General features: G+C 36.9%; 1 protein-coding gene across 2 annotated transcripts in view; it reads right to left on the minus strand.

Annotated features, from left to right (window-relative positions):
• The window catches only part of ZFP91 (ZFP91 zinc finger protein, atypical E3 ubiquitin ligase), a 37,032-nt gene extending 23,181 nt beyond the window's left edge, over window positions 1–13,851 (minus strand). For both annotated transcript variants that reach the window (XM_058526820.1, XM_058526819.1), the window contains exons 1-2: window positions 13,440–13,851; window positions 8,418–8,446 (exon numbers count right to left, since the gene is read on the minus strand). In XM_058526820.1, coding sequence (XP_058382803.1) covers window positions 8,418–8,446; window positions 13,440–13,792 — 382 coding nt within the window. In that variant the 5' untranslated portion in view covers window positions 13,793–13,851. The remainder of the gene's footprint in view (window positions 1–8,417; window positions 8,447–13,439) is intronic.

Genomic DNA, 13,851 nt, shown 5'->3' on the forward strand with positions numbered 1-13,851 from the left:
GTGAATTTTGGACTCAAGACTGTAACATCACCTCCTACCTGAATTTTCAGTCTGCTGGCTTGCCCTGTGGATTCTAAACTTGACAGCCACCACAACTGCATGAGCTAATTCCTTAAAATAAATTACATATATAGCCTAATAGTTCCGTTTCTTTGAAGAACTCTAATACAGACTCTGGTACTGAAAGTGGTTCTGGAGGAAAAGAATCTTATGGATGTTTTCTGAATTGGTTCTCTAATCTGATTAGATTTAAAGGCACTAACATGACTCTATTTCTAGTAGAAAAGGGAGCAATTAAAGTCCATGGCAAGATGTGGCAGCAGAAATAGGCAAAGTATCACCAACGGATACTCCCAATCAAATACTCACAGTAAGTAAGAGCCAAGGTTCTAGTGATCATGTATTTGATACTTTAGAACATTTCAAACTAACGAGTTATAATGAGATTGGCTGGCTGCTCCTAACTGTGCTGGACAAAGTGGGAAAAGAAAAGGACGTACTTAGGGGTCCAAAATTCCCAGCTCAAACACCACATAAATGACCTGAAAGTTTCTATGCCTGCCCTGAAAGAAATCGTTATTTCCTATAGCTGCCAAGCTGAGTTTGCTGAAAACCAAACCCAGAGTCTTACCAAGGCCAACCTGGCTACAGGCACTGCTGAGTGCCTAATCTGCCAGCAGCAGAGACCAACACTGACTCCCTGATATGGCATCGTTCCCCAGGGTGATCAGTTCACTTCATCGGACCATTTCCATCATGGAGATGGCAGTGTTTTGTTCTTACTGGAATAGACACTCTGAATACGGATGTGCCTTCCCTGCACACAATGCTTCAGCCAAAACTGCCATTCATGGACTTACAGAATGACTTATCCACAGTCATGGTATTCCACATAGCATTTCTTCTGATCAAGGAACTCACTTCACAGCAACTGAAATGCAGGAATAGGCCCACGCTCATGGAATTCACTACCAGTCTTACCATGTTGTCCACCATCCTGAGGCAGCTGGCTTGACAGAATGGTGGCATGGTAATAACAAACATAGGTGAGGTTGTGGAGAAACAGAAGCTCTCATCTATTGCTCGTGGACATTTCACAGCCACCAGGAGAAACTGTTTGCCAGTTTCTTAAAGTTAAACATACATTTACCATAAAATTCAGCAATTCTACTCTTAGATATCTACCCAAAAGAAATACAAACATTTGTCCACTCAATAATTTGTCCATGAAAATTCACAGTATCATTATTCATGACAGCTAAAAAGCGGATCAACTGGTGAATGGATAAATCAAATGAAGTATTTCCATACAAAGGAATGAAGATATTGATACATGCTGCAACATGGATTAACCTCAAAAATATTATGTTAAGTGAATGAAGCCAGACCTAAAATAAAAAAAAAACCCCACATATTGTATGTACAAGTCCATTTATATAAAATATCAAGAAAAGGCAAATCTATACAGACAGAATTGTACACTTGAAATGGGTGAATTTTAAGGTATGTAAATTAAGCTTTAATAAAATTTTATTATTGAATAATAATAATTATTGAATAATAGTCATCGTAGCACTAGTAATAAAGGCCACAAACTGAAATCTACCCAAATGCCCATCAAGAGTAAAATGGATAAATTGTGATATATTTCCACAATGGAACACTATACAGCAATGAAAATAAACAATTCAGAACAAACACAAATAGAGGAATGTCACATAATGGTGAGCAAAAGAAGCCCTACACAAGAGAGTACATAATGCATTATGCCATTTATATAAAATTCAAAAACTGGCAAAACTAATTTGTGCTGTTCAAAGTCAGAATAGTGGTTACACTTGGGGGTAGTTAACCACATTCTGTTTCTTGAGCCGAGTGATGGTTACACGACTGGGCTTACCTTGAGAACATTCACAAAGCTGTACACTTAAGTGCACTTTTGTGTATGTATGGTATATTTTAATAGTTTCTTAAAAAAATCACCTGTAATCCCAGAAAAAACAGAGAGAAATATCAAATGTCCTTCAATCAGGTAATAATTAAGTACACTATAAAACATGTATGTGTAGTATGGCTGGATGCCCACAAAGTATCTATTCACTCCTTTCTCTTAAAGAATCAATCCCACTCTTAGAAATACAGTGGGATTCCTTATTAGTATAAGCTAATGGTTTTCAAAGTGTAGTCTGTAAACTCCTAGGAGTCACCAAGACCCTTTCAAGAAGTTTTCAAGGTCAAAGCTCTCCACAAAAAAAATGCTGAGATTTTGATTTGGATTACATTCCACTCATAGATCAATACGGGGAGAAAATGACAACTTAACAATACAGAGTCTTAAAATCCACAAACAAGGTACATTGCTCCATGCATTTAGGTTTTTGATTTCCTTCCACAATATTTTGTACTTTTCAGTGTATAAGTATTTTACATCTTTTGTCAGATTTATCCCTAAGTATTTCATATTTTTTGATGTTATTGTAAATGGTATTTTTTAATTTTATAATTTCAATTTTTTGTTGCTAATTTACAGAAATACAACTGATTTTTGTATGTTGATCTTGTATCCTGTAGGGTAGCTTCAAGACGCCTCGTAGTTTTTGCCTTCAGCCTTCTGGCACACTGCCCTGAGACTACCATGACATTAACATGACTGAACTGAAAGACCAATGAGAAGAGGGAATGGCCCAACTGAGAAATAATAAATTGCTGTATTCTAAACCACTAAGTTTTGGATGGTTTGTAGTACCTGGACAGATAACTGATACAAGAGTTTAGGGAGAGATATAGCAAAGAAAATAGGGTTTAGAAATGCTACAAACATAATCAGCCAACAAGAAGCTAGGATACAAGTTGGGAATTTAACTAGGATCAAAAAAAGCAAGTCAGGTTTAATGAAGCAGGCAGGCAGAAGATGGAACCACCGTTACCTCTAATAGGATTGATTGCGCTGAAGCCCGAAGGGTCTTTGCCTGGATGCACTGTAGTTAGATCCATCTGGCTAGTTTTAATTCAGAGGAGCTTGATCCTTCTTGGACTTAAAAAGGTCAGGGGACATTACATCAGAGCTAATTCCTTTTTGTCAGAGGTTCTTGTCCACTCAGAATCATGTCAGTGAAAGGATAATGTTATGCCCTAATGAGAGATGGCTGTCTCTTAGAGATTTTGGATTCTTATCAGCTGAATGTTAAGTTTGCCCACTCAGGACCGTCGGTTTCTTCTGCTTCAGTTTTATTCCACTAGGGCATTCTGCTGCAAACTCACAAGTGGTTCCGGCAGGGAAAGGGATCTCAATATGAAATAAATACTGTGTATAACAGAATAAAATAACTGTGTCAAGATGGTTCTTATATAAGTTGAATCGTAATTGGCAAATTGTTATCAAGTTATTTTTTTGTATGTAAGGGACAGAAAGACTCATTTACCTGTTGATAAAACATCCCATAACTGAAATGAGCTGGTAATCAAGGCTTTCTAAGCCTATGTCACAATCTATATATAGCTTAAATGAGATATGTCTGCATTTCTAGGAGACTAGAACAGAGAGGAAGAAGCACAAGAGGCCTGGATGTTTGAACTAGAAAAATGGTTTAAAGGATTTGCAGCATTCTCAACAAGGAACAAGATGTTGAGTAGATCATTCTCATACTGAGAGAAATAACATAGTTCCTGCTACCTTAAGATAAAGGGCGAGGAAGGAAATAGGATAGATAAAATGCCTATCTAATGTACTGTCAGCCATCTGATACATGAGCATTATTATAATAGAAACCTGAGTTTCTGAAACCTGCTCATATTACTGTGTATTTCTATAATTAGCTCTACTTTGTTTTCCATAAGTAATTAGTAAAGTCCATTTTGAAATATTAGCCAATCTCAGCAGTATTAAGAGAAATCAGGGAAATCGAGGCTTTAAAAAAGAAAAACATATTTAAGCCATCTTTAGAAGAGTATATTTAATTTGTGAAGGAGAATGTTTCAGCTAAAACTGACAGCATTTCTGAGGGTTGAGAATATATATGCCTTTTTTCACCTAGAGATTTTTCTTCCAGTTCTCTTTTTTATTCAAAACCTATAGGATTTTATTTTAACTATGGAAACCAGGTTATCAGTAAGAAGACTCAAAATGCTTCAAGAAAGAATTATGAAGACAATGTCCTGAATAACTTCTCACATCATTCTTTGTACAGAAACTCAAATGGTAAAAATTAAAAAGTTAGATTTTTCTTATTAGAGTGGGAAAAAAAGGTGGGAATGCATGTTCTATATATTTAAGAATAAGAGGTATACTGTTTAAGGATACTGGAAAGGAAAGGATAAGAAATAATCAAAAGTATTCCAACACAGGAAAAATGAAATACTCTGATGAAATTAAAACTCTCAAAATTGTTAAAAATAAATTCTAATTTTTTAAAAAAGGAGCAGAGTCATAAAAATCTGTAAATTAGATTAAATCAATAAAAAACAAAAAATGGGGGCTGGCCCAGTGGCATAGTTATTATGTTCGCACACTGTGCTTTAGCAGCTTCGGGTATGCGGGTTCAGATCCCAGGTGCCAACCGAAGCACCACTCGTCAAGCTGTGCTGTGGTGGCATCCCATAAAAGGCGGAGGAAGATGGGCATGTATGTTAACCCAGGGCCAATCTTCCTCAGCACAAAGAGGAAGATTAGCAACAGATGTTAGCTCAGGGCTGACCTTCCTTAGGAAAAGAAAAAAAAAATGAAGATGTGCTTCAGGAAAGAAAAAATATCTAAACAAGCTAATATTTTATTAATAATTCGAGATACTGGCTGATTATAAATGAGATAAAGCAAATAGGCAAAGCTCTAAACGATCTAAGTAAATTCCCAGATCTGTGATGAACTCATCTGATGATTCTGTCTAGGCAATCTTTTCCAAACATCACTACATAACAAGAAGAGTAACTGAAAACAGTAAAATGATTTTGAATAAAAGATGAGACCTAACGTTTAATTATAATCAAATTTTCAAGCACCCAGTATTTCAAAGTATGTTTTCCATAAACTAATTTTATGAGATACTCTCTAAAAAGAAAATAAAAGGGGGCGGGCCCAGTGGCGTAGTGGTTAAGTTCTAGCGCTTCGCTTTAGCGGCCCCCGGGGTTCACAGGTTCGGATCCAGGGTGCGGACCAATGCACCACTTATCAAGCCATGCTGTGGTGGTGTCCCATATAAAGTAGAGGAAGATGGGCATGGATGTTAGCCCAGGGCCAATCTTCCTCACCAAGAGGAGGAGGACTGGCAACAGATGTTAGCTCAGGGCTAATCTGGCGCGCACGCACACACGAGGGGGAGGGTCTACAGTCAATTGAGTTAGGTAACTGCTGCCTACTTTGGTATTTACATTGTATATTATGCCAAATCAAAGTCTCAGAGAAGTCCTGGAATAAAGAGTCTAACTGATGACTCAAGCACTGTCCACATTTGACTCTGTAATATTTATTTTATTCCATGAAACACACTTTAGTAAACATTAAGATATTACAGTCTCCTTTTTTGTTTTATCTTGGGCAGTTTTAGTCAGAGGTTTGAAAGTGAAAAAAATTAAAATTTGTGGATCAAGTAACACTGGGATTATTAATAAATTACATTTAGGCAAACCATACCATTACTTCATTACCATAAGGGTAACACTGGTTCAAAGAGAAAAGAACGAAAACATAAAGCCAAGTTAAAAATGTACTAGCCAGGCTCTATCCTTCAAAATTTCTAACTCTTGGAAGCTCCACAATGATGATAAGCCTCCGCAGTGGTAAACTAAGCTTTCATGCTTTAAGCTTTTTCCTTTTTGCTGCTTCTGTGTGGAATGCTCTTCATTCAGATATCTAGCTGCATATTCACGTATGAGCTCAAATGTCACATACTCAAAGTGGTCTTCTCTTGCCATCTTATTTAAACTTAGCCTTCCCACCCCCAACTTCATCAAACACACTACACTGTGTCAATTTCTTCACTGCACTTACTTGATTACCGTGCAACCCAGTATCTAGAACGGTGCTGGAAACACAGTGAATGCTTATCAATTGCTTGTTCAATGAATAACTAAGCACTATTTTTGCAAAGCAACATTCTATTTGTTTTATATATACCATCAGGGTTAAATAAATGTAGCAGACACAGGGACCAATATTAACATGTTTCTTCACTATTATCTGAGTTTTAAAAATTAACATAGTGCATTGCAAATTTAATAATTTAAAAACAAGAGCAAGTTGGTTTTGTGTGTATGCAATATTATTTATTCAAACACATCAATAGTTCTTATCTGTAACTGAAGGAAAGCATATAATTTCACATTGTTTGGAGTAAATAAAAGTAAAAGCAATCCTGAAATCATCCTTTCAATATTAATAAAATAGAGATAGTCATATCTCTAGAAAATATCAAAACCTGTCTAAAGTTTTGAAAAAACTTCAACCTCAGGAATGAGTATGAGTTACTTCAGTTAAAATTCAGTAGATTAAACAGATTCAGAGATGGAAAACTATTCTAGAGTAACAGAGTAACTTTTTGAGAAGTTAAAAGACAAGTGAAAGAAATGAGGTGAATTTTAAATATTCAACTGCACAGGAAAAAGGGACTACTACAGCCTCCATTTCTTTATTCACTGATCTAGTTGTATAAACGTATGTAAGATACGGTTCTTATGTACTTATATACTGTTCATAGAGTTGAACAGCTACTGTAATAGGTAAACTAATGAAAAGATGGAGATGGGAGTTGGAGAAACATCTATTTTTTTGAAATTTTACACCCTTTACAGCTATCTTTTATTGAGTGCTTACTAGATTCCAGGTATTGAATTATCTGTGATAAAAGGCAGAACTTGAATTCAAATCCTGGGTTCTAAGTCTAAATCCAGAGCATTTAACTAGTGGGATTGATTTTGAGATTGAATTACCCATAATGCAGTTTTAATCTCTTCACAGCGGCAGAAGTATGTAACATGTCAATTTCTGGTGTAAGACATCTACACAAAGAGCAATTAATCTACACAAAGAGCAATTAATCTACCTGCAACAGGGGTTCAAAATTTCCACCACATTATGCAAGTTCTCAGGCAACCCAAAATAACTTCTCTAGACATAGTCTTTAGACTCATGAGGCAATTTTAGCTCAGATAAAGGCGGGTTGGAGTTTTAGTTTTTTATTTTAATAAAAAATGCTCTGGTACTTGATTGCCACCTGTCTCCTCATTTTCCCCACATAAAATTTCCAAGGTGATCTGTGAATAAGAAACATGAGAGCTTCCATTCTTAGCAGACATACCATATTTTCCACGTACCAACAGCAACAAAACCAAAAACTTGATAGACAAAACAGGAAAGCTTTCTACACAAAAAATTTGCCTAGTACAAAACACTTTTGCCTTGTCTACTATGAAATACTAGCCTCAGATTCTAAAATTCAGAGAAAAAAGAAATCTGATCATTAACATCTAATTATTTACAAAGCAGCCACCAATTCAAGTTACTGGTGTCTAATCACACTGCCATTCTTCTATATGGCATAAAATCCAGGTTTTAAACTTGCTTTATATATATTCTCAAAGCATTCTTTATGAATAGAAAGATCTTCATTAGGAATAACATATATATAATAAGTTAAGTGGTCAACCCTCAGTTATTAAGTAGATTCCCATCAGGACCGGGCCTAGATCAGACACAATAAACGAAATACGCTTAAAAGTATATTTGTTCCAGTTTTAAGAAGGATGCTGTGTATTTGAATTTAGCATCATGGAACACAGCCAATAACTATAAAAAAAATATAATGAAAAAGCAACTGGCCCAATATGATAGAGGCAATTTTAATAACCCAATCTGCAAAGCCAGAATAAAGTCTTTCGAAAAAACTGTTTAAAAAGAAAAAAGTGAACATCACCTTCTCTTCATAATCCAGATAAGCAGAAGACTACATTCAACACATATATCTGGTTTGCTAAAACTCTTTAAAGAGAAACAACCTAATGACCCCATTTACTTATTCACCAGGCTGAAATCTTAGAACACTTTTCTTTCCACATTCTTCCAACTACATTTATAATTTGAGTCTCTACCAGCATCAAGATTTTGTCTAGACTTTACTCTGTATATTGTGTATTATTCCTCTCTGTTACTTTGCTAAAAAACTAAATAGCTTAAAAATCACAAGAAATTGACATCAAACAATCTGGTTTCCCATTATTAGGTTTCTAAATAATGCCGAAATGTTCTGATGGTCCACGACTGCCGTTATCTAAATAGGTTCTATCTACTTCAGTAATTCTTTACTAAACAAAAATCACTTTTACATGGGAACAATTTGAATTACCAGGCTGAAGCTTATTCTGTTTTTTATCAGATTATTAGATAATCAGTGTAACATACACGAGAGGTAAGAACGACCAAGTCTTACCTTTGTCGGTTGTTACTTTTTCTACGCATCTGAAAGAAATGAGAATCAAATATTAAATGAACAATCTTGCACATTTTCTTAAAACACAAATATTTATCTCTTTCATGTTCATCTCCAGAGTGATACAGAAAGCAGCTAGAGCAATGCTGTCCAACAGAACTCTCTGCAGTGATTAAAACACTCTGTATCTGCACTGTTCAACATGGTAGTTGCACATGGCTACTGAGTGCTTGAAACAGCTAGTGTAACCGAGGACCTGAATTTTTAATTTACATTAAATGCAGTAACTAAGGGTAAAATGAAATAATGTTTGAGATTTCCTCTAAAATATCTCTGCCAAAAGAAAAAGAGGGAGAAAGGGGATAGATGTAACAAGCATGGCAAAATCTCAATAACTGTTAAACCTTGGTGATAAATATTGGAGTTTCATTATACTATTTTCTCTACTTTGTGTATATTTGACAATTTTCATAATAAAAATTTAGTGAACCTAAAAGAAAACTCTAAAATTATTCTTTGTTAAACCCAAGTCAAAATCTATTTCTACAAAGGCAATAGACTGGACCTCAGAAATAAATATAACTTGCAACTTTACAAATTAGATAGCCACAGTAATGAGTTATAAACTACTGACTTAACAAAAAGTTATTCCCATGCTTTTAATTTGGGAAAATTTCTATCATACAAAACTGTTGTGTACAGTATAAGAATCCCCTTATAGCCATTAGCCAAATTCAAATGGCTGACATGCCTTGGATCTTTACCCTAAAGATGCCACACAGTATCTTGAGCAGTACCAAGTTTTCTCTTTTTCTGAAAGTAAACCTAATACAAATGAAGACTCTTATGTTACAAAAGAATATCCAAGCAAATACAGAAACCATAGCGTAATACAAATTCTGTTCTCTTTAGAAAGAATAGCTATGATTTTTTTCATTCCATATTTTTTTTAAAAGCTTGGTATTATAATTTTAAATTGTATTACCAGTGTGCCAATTAACAACACAAGATAACTGCTAATCATCCTAACTCTAAATGAAAAGTACAGAATAATTGCTAAATTTTGAAACATTATACAATAAATTTTCTGAAAACCTTTTAGAATGGTTCAATGTTTCTATTACCATATTGATCACTATAGGAAGAAAACAGGATTTTAGTCTTGTACAACTGAAGCCTTCTCCAAAGAATCAAAAAAGTTTTTTCAATTCAGAATATTACTGTCTCTTCATTCTCACTATCCATGACCCTCGCCTTTTCCTTACAAAAGGAAATAGCAAGAAAGTGTCACCCAAAGGTTTACTGCCATTTTACTTTTAGCAAGAAAATAAAACTAAAATAGAATTCCACATACCACAAAATAGAGCAATATTTGTTTCCTTCATTTGTAACCCATGGGAGCACCTCTGCATGCAACCCACAGGAGTACCTCTAAGAATACTCAGTTTTAGCCAATAGGGTTACTCAACAGCTAAATTAGCAGTTTAAAAAAGTATTTATTGAAGTTTTAAATTCTGAAATGCATCCTATAAACAAAGGACTTACTATCATAAGATAGAATGAAAAGAAGCCTTTTGCATTTTAACCTAGTCAGTTTAACAATTAAATTGTCTGCATATTAGTAGAAAGCATAGATGTTTTAACTTATGAATCAGAAAAAAATTGATGGAATATATATAGATATATTTTTAAAATTAGATGAGCACATAAACACCTGCATCTGAAATATAAGTTTATTGGCTAAAATATGGCAAATGATGATGAGCCTAGTTCTTATACAGTACTGATACATAACCTTTCTCCAAATTTGGCTTACCTTTCTTTACTATTAGCCCTTAAGTTTTAATTTATAATGATTCCAGTATTTAACTTTGTGCCTTTCTCCTGAGCAACTTCACTGAAAAATTTTTTATTTCCCTTCACAAAGATGTCCTGCTCTTTTCATTTAACTTCTGAACATTTCAATGCAAATGGAAAAGTTGTTATAAGCTTAAGAAAAGTTTTAAAAACTAGCATAACTATCATCTAACTATAAAGAGCATTTCACAAATCATAAATTATCAGTTATAGATGAAGAAGCAGATTTAAAGAAGTTAAGTGACTTGCCCAAGGTCACTTAGTGAGTAGAAAGCTGGGACCTGAAACTTTCTGACTAAAGTCCAATGCTTTTTCCACTATATTATTTTGCCTTCTAATCGGAAAAGAGATTTCAATCAATCCAAATCTTTATATTTATTGACCTTTTAAGCTATTGTACACTTTGTTGTCTCTTCAATCAAAAGAAACAAATGTAGGTTAAACACTTGATTATTGGGAATTTATAGGGGGAAATGTTGGGATATGGAAAAAGGACCTGACTAGAACAAGTAATTAACATAGAGATGAGATCTCTTACTTTCTTTTTAAACAACTGTCATAGCGTTATTTGGAAAATACCAGAGGTAAATCAAGGTCAGAAGGCACTTGACCAGGGTTCAGTAAACTGATACTCAAAACCCTGAAACGTGTGCAAGGATTAAATTAAAGTTTCCTACTTAGTTATTTTTAAAATTTATTTTATCACTGAAAACCTGTAAGCCACGCACACGTGTGGCAAATCTGCACTACTCAACCCATCTTCCTCTGATACTGCAAGGTCCTTGAAGATGAAGTTCATGGCTCATTTACCTTTATAAAGCCTAACTCAGCACAGTACCAGACCCAGTTACTGCTCAATCAAGGGTTATGGAACTGAAATGCTTTAGGACTCCGCAGGAAATTCAAAATGTGTAACAAAAAATTATTTTGATGAAAATGTATTTTAACAATCTAATCAAAACTGCATAATTTAAAATACCTAATCAACAGATAGTTCTGAGGCTAAGAGAAGGTAAAAGAATACCACCTTTTATGATGCTGGGTGAGAGGGGGGGACACTGAGAACGAAGACAAGTCCTTCCTCCCCACAAGGAATATTGTGTAGAAAAAACTGAAGAGCAGGCAGGCCCAGTGGCATAGCAGTTAAGTTCCTACGCTCCACTTCGATGACCCAGGGTTCGCTGGTTTGGATCCTGGGCACGGACCTACTGACCGCTCATTAAGCCACACTGAGACGGTGTACCACACAGAAGAGCTACAACTCTACAATTATGAAATACAACTATGTACTGGGGCCTTTGGGGAGAAAAAAGAAAAAGAGGAAGACTGGCAACAGATGTTAGTGCAGGGCCAATCTTCCTCAAAAAAAAAAAAAAAAACCCGAAGAGACTGAATTGTCATCTTCATCCAAGTTTGACTGTTGTATTATTTATATCATGGAAGTAAAAAGGCTCATTAGTACTTTTTTTGCCAAGAGTTAGGGAAAAAATAAACCATGACAGCGGGTAAAACTACCACTCTAGGTATAATTATCTTAAGAGGTCATTTCTATAAGTAAAACTGGTGGAAAAGTGGGAGGGAAATGTGGCAAGGAGATACAGATATACGTAACTCTCAAAAGGGTAGGTGAGAAAGGAAGAGAATCTTAAAAAATTACAAAGTTATTAACCTTCCTATACAAGGTAACAAAAAAAAAATCCAACTTTGCAGAATTTACATGAAAACCACCACTACACATCACTTATACCTCCATCATGCCACCACTACTCAAAACAATAACTTTTAATAAATATTTACTATGCACCAGACTTTGTGTTAAGTGCTTCACATGCTGTACTCAATTCTCACAAACACATCTTTATAGGGATTAACATTATCTCACACATACAAGGAAACTGAGGCACTGACAGTTTAAGAAATTTCTTTTCAAATTTATGACATTAAACACAGAAGCTTCAAATTTTTACGACCATGAAATTCATCTACAGCAATTAGAATCCTAATTGTAACTGAACCATTTAGAAGTAGATTTTTGTTGTCCACACAACTGTAGTTTACACAATTCCCTAAATTATGTTAACATTCAAAAATTTGAAAGCACATCTAATATCACAATATGATACCTTTGAATTTTATTTCTCTGAGAGGCTTCTAAGGCAAGCATGCCAGGGTCACAGACTTAACTCAATTTCAGAACAGGTCATTTCAAGTTTTAAATCTATTAGGTCTGATATAAGTTAAATCTTGGGAGGCGGGGGAGGGCACTTAAAACTGATCCCCCCTCCACCTTTTTTTCTCTGCTTTCACTAATTTTTTTCACTTGAAAGTCAAAAGACACAAACTGACATTTCCAGTAATGAATTTAATGGCTAATGCGATTAGTTTCTAGAATTTCCAAACACGTGTGCTTCATTATTTTCAACACAAAAACATTATTTTAATAAACAAAATATTTATGTTCCTGGTTCCTCTATCTCTAGGTAAAAAAAGAATTCCTTTCAGATTAGTCTAATTTTTAAAAACGAAGTTTCTATATTAAAACATATGCAAAAATTAAAACTACCCACCTACTCTTGAAAGACTCTACACTTAAAACTGGCAGAACCACGTTTTTACCCTACTAGTAAGTACCAGATTTCTAAAACGAGTGAAAAATGATGTGAAAATGAGAAAACGTAAAAAGCTACATGAAAATACTAATACAACGGGCTCTTGGGCTAATTAATGGGAAGGCGGGGGACACACTTCGGAAGGCTAAGATCAAGCTGTTGATTTCCTAAAGGGGATGTGATGTAATACTAAAGAGCCGCCTTAAGAGGGAAAGGGATGGGCTGACAAAGGGAGTGCAGATGCCAGAGTGCGGGAGAAGGCTGCGGCAGCAAGGGAAGAGGTGGGTCACTAGGGAGTAGAAGAGGTGTATCCTGCAAAGGACGACTTCATGGGGTGGGGAGGTGGCCCGACAGGCAAAGGGCACGGGGGCGGGGGAGGGAGGGCCGGAGAAGAACGATAAGACAGCTAACCCGGAGCAGAGTGACATCTGGCCTGCAAACCGGCAGGGGGCAGAGCAGGCAGGATGTCACGTGGAGTGGGCGCTACGGGAGCCGAGAGGGTTGCGTGCGGGCAGAGGGGGGTCTTTACCACCGCCTGAAAGACTGCGTTACTCACAGGAGTCGCGGACTCTTCTTGCCCTGAGCTGGAGACGGGGGCTTCGCGGCCTGGGACTGCTGCCCTGGGGCGTCGGCAGGCCTGGCGCTGGGGCTGCTCCTCCGCCGGCGGGGATACTCGGCCTTCCTCCGGCGGGACACAGCGGCGGCGGCGGCGGCCGCAGCGGCCCGGCCGCGGTCCCGGCCTCCCCTCAGCACGCGGCTGCTAGTGGTCCCCGCAGGCGCCGCCGCCGCCGCCGCCGCCTCAGGGGGCTGTTGCTGGGGCTCCTCCGGAGCCGCCTTGGCCGCCGCCGCCTCTCCCCCTTCCTGGTCCTGCTGCTCCGGGGGTCTCGGCTCTTCCGTCTCCCCCGGCATCGGGACTCTTCCGTCCCCCACCCCCTTGTCCCAGGCGGCGGAGGCGGAGGCGGCGGCAG

The sequence above is a fragment of the Diceros bicornis genome, chromosome 31 (assembly GCF_020826845.1).
Source record: "Diceros bicornis minor isolate mBicDic1 chromosome 31, mDicBic1.mat.cur, whole genome shotgun sequence".
NCBI classification, from domain to species: Eukaryota; Metazoa; Chordata; class Mammalia; order Perissodactyla; family Rhinocerotidae; genus Diceros; species Diceros bicornis.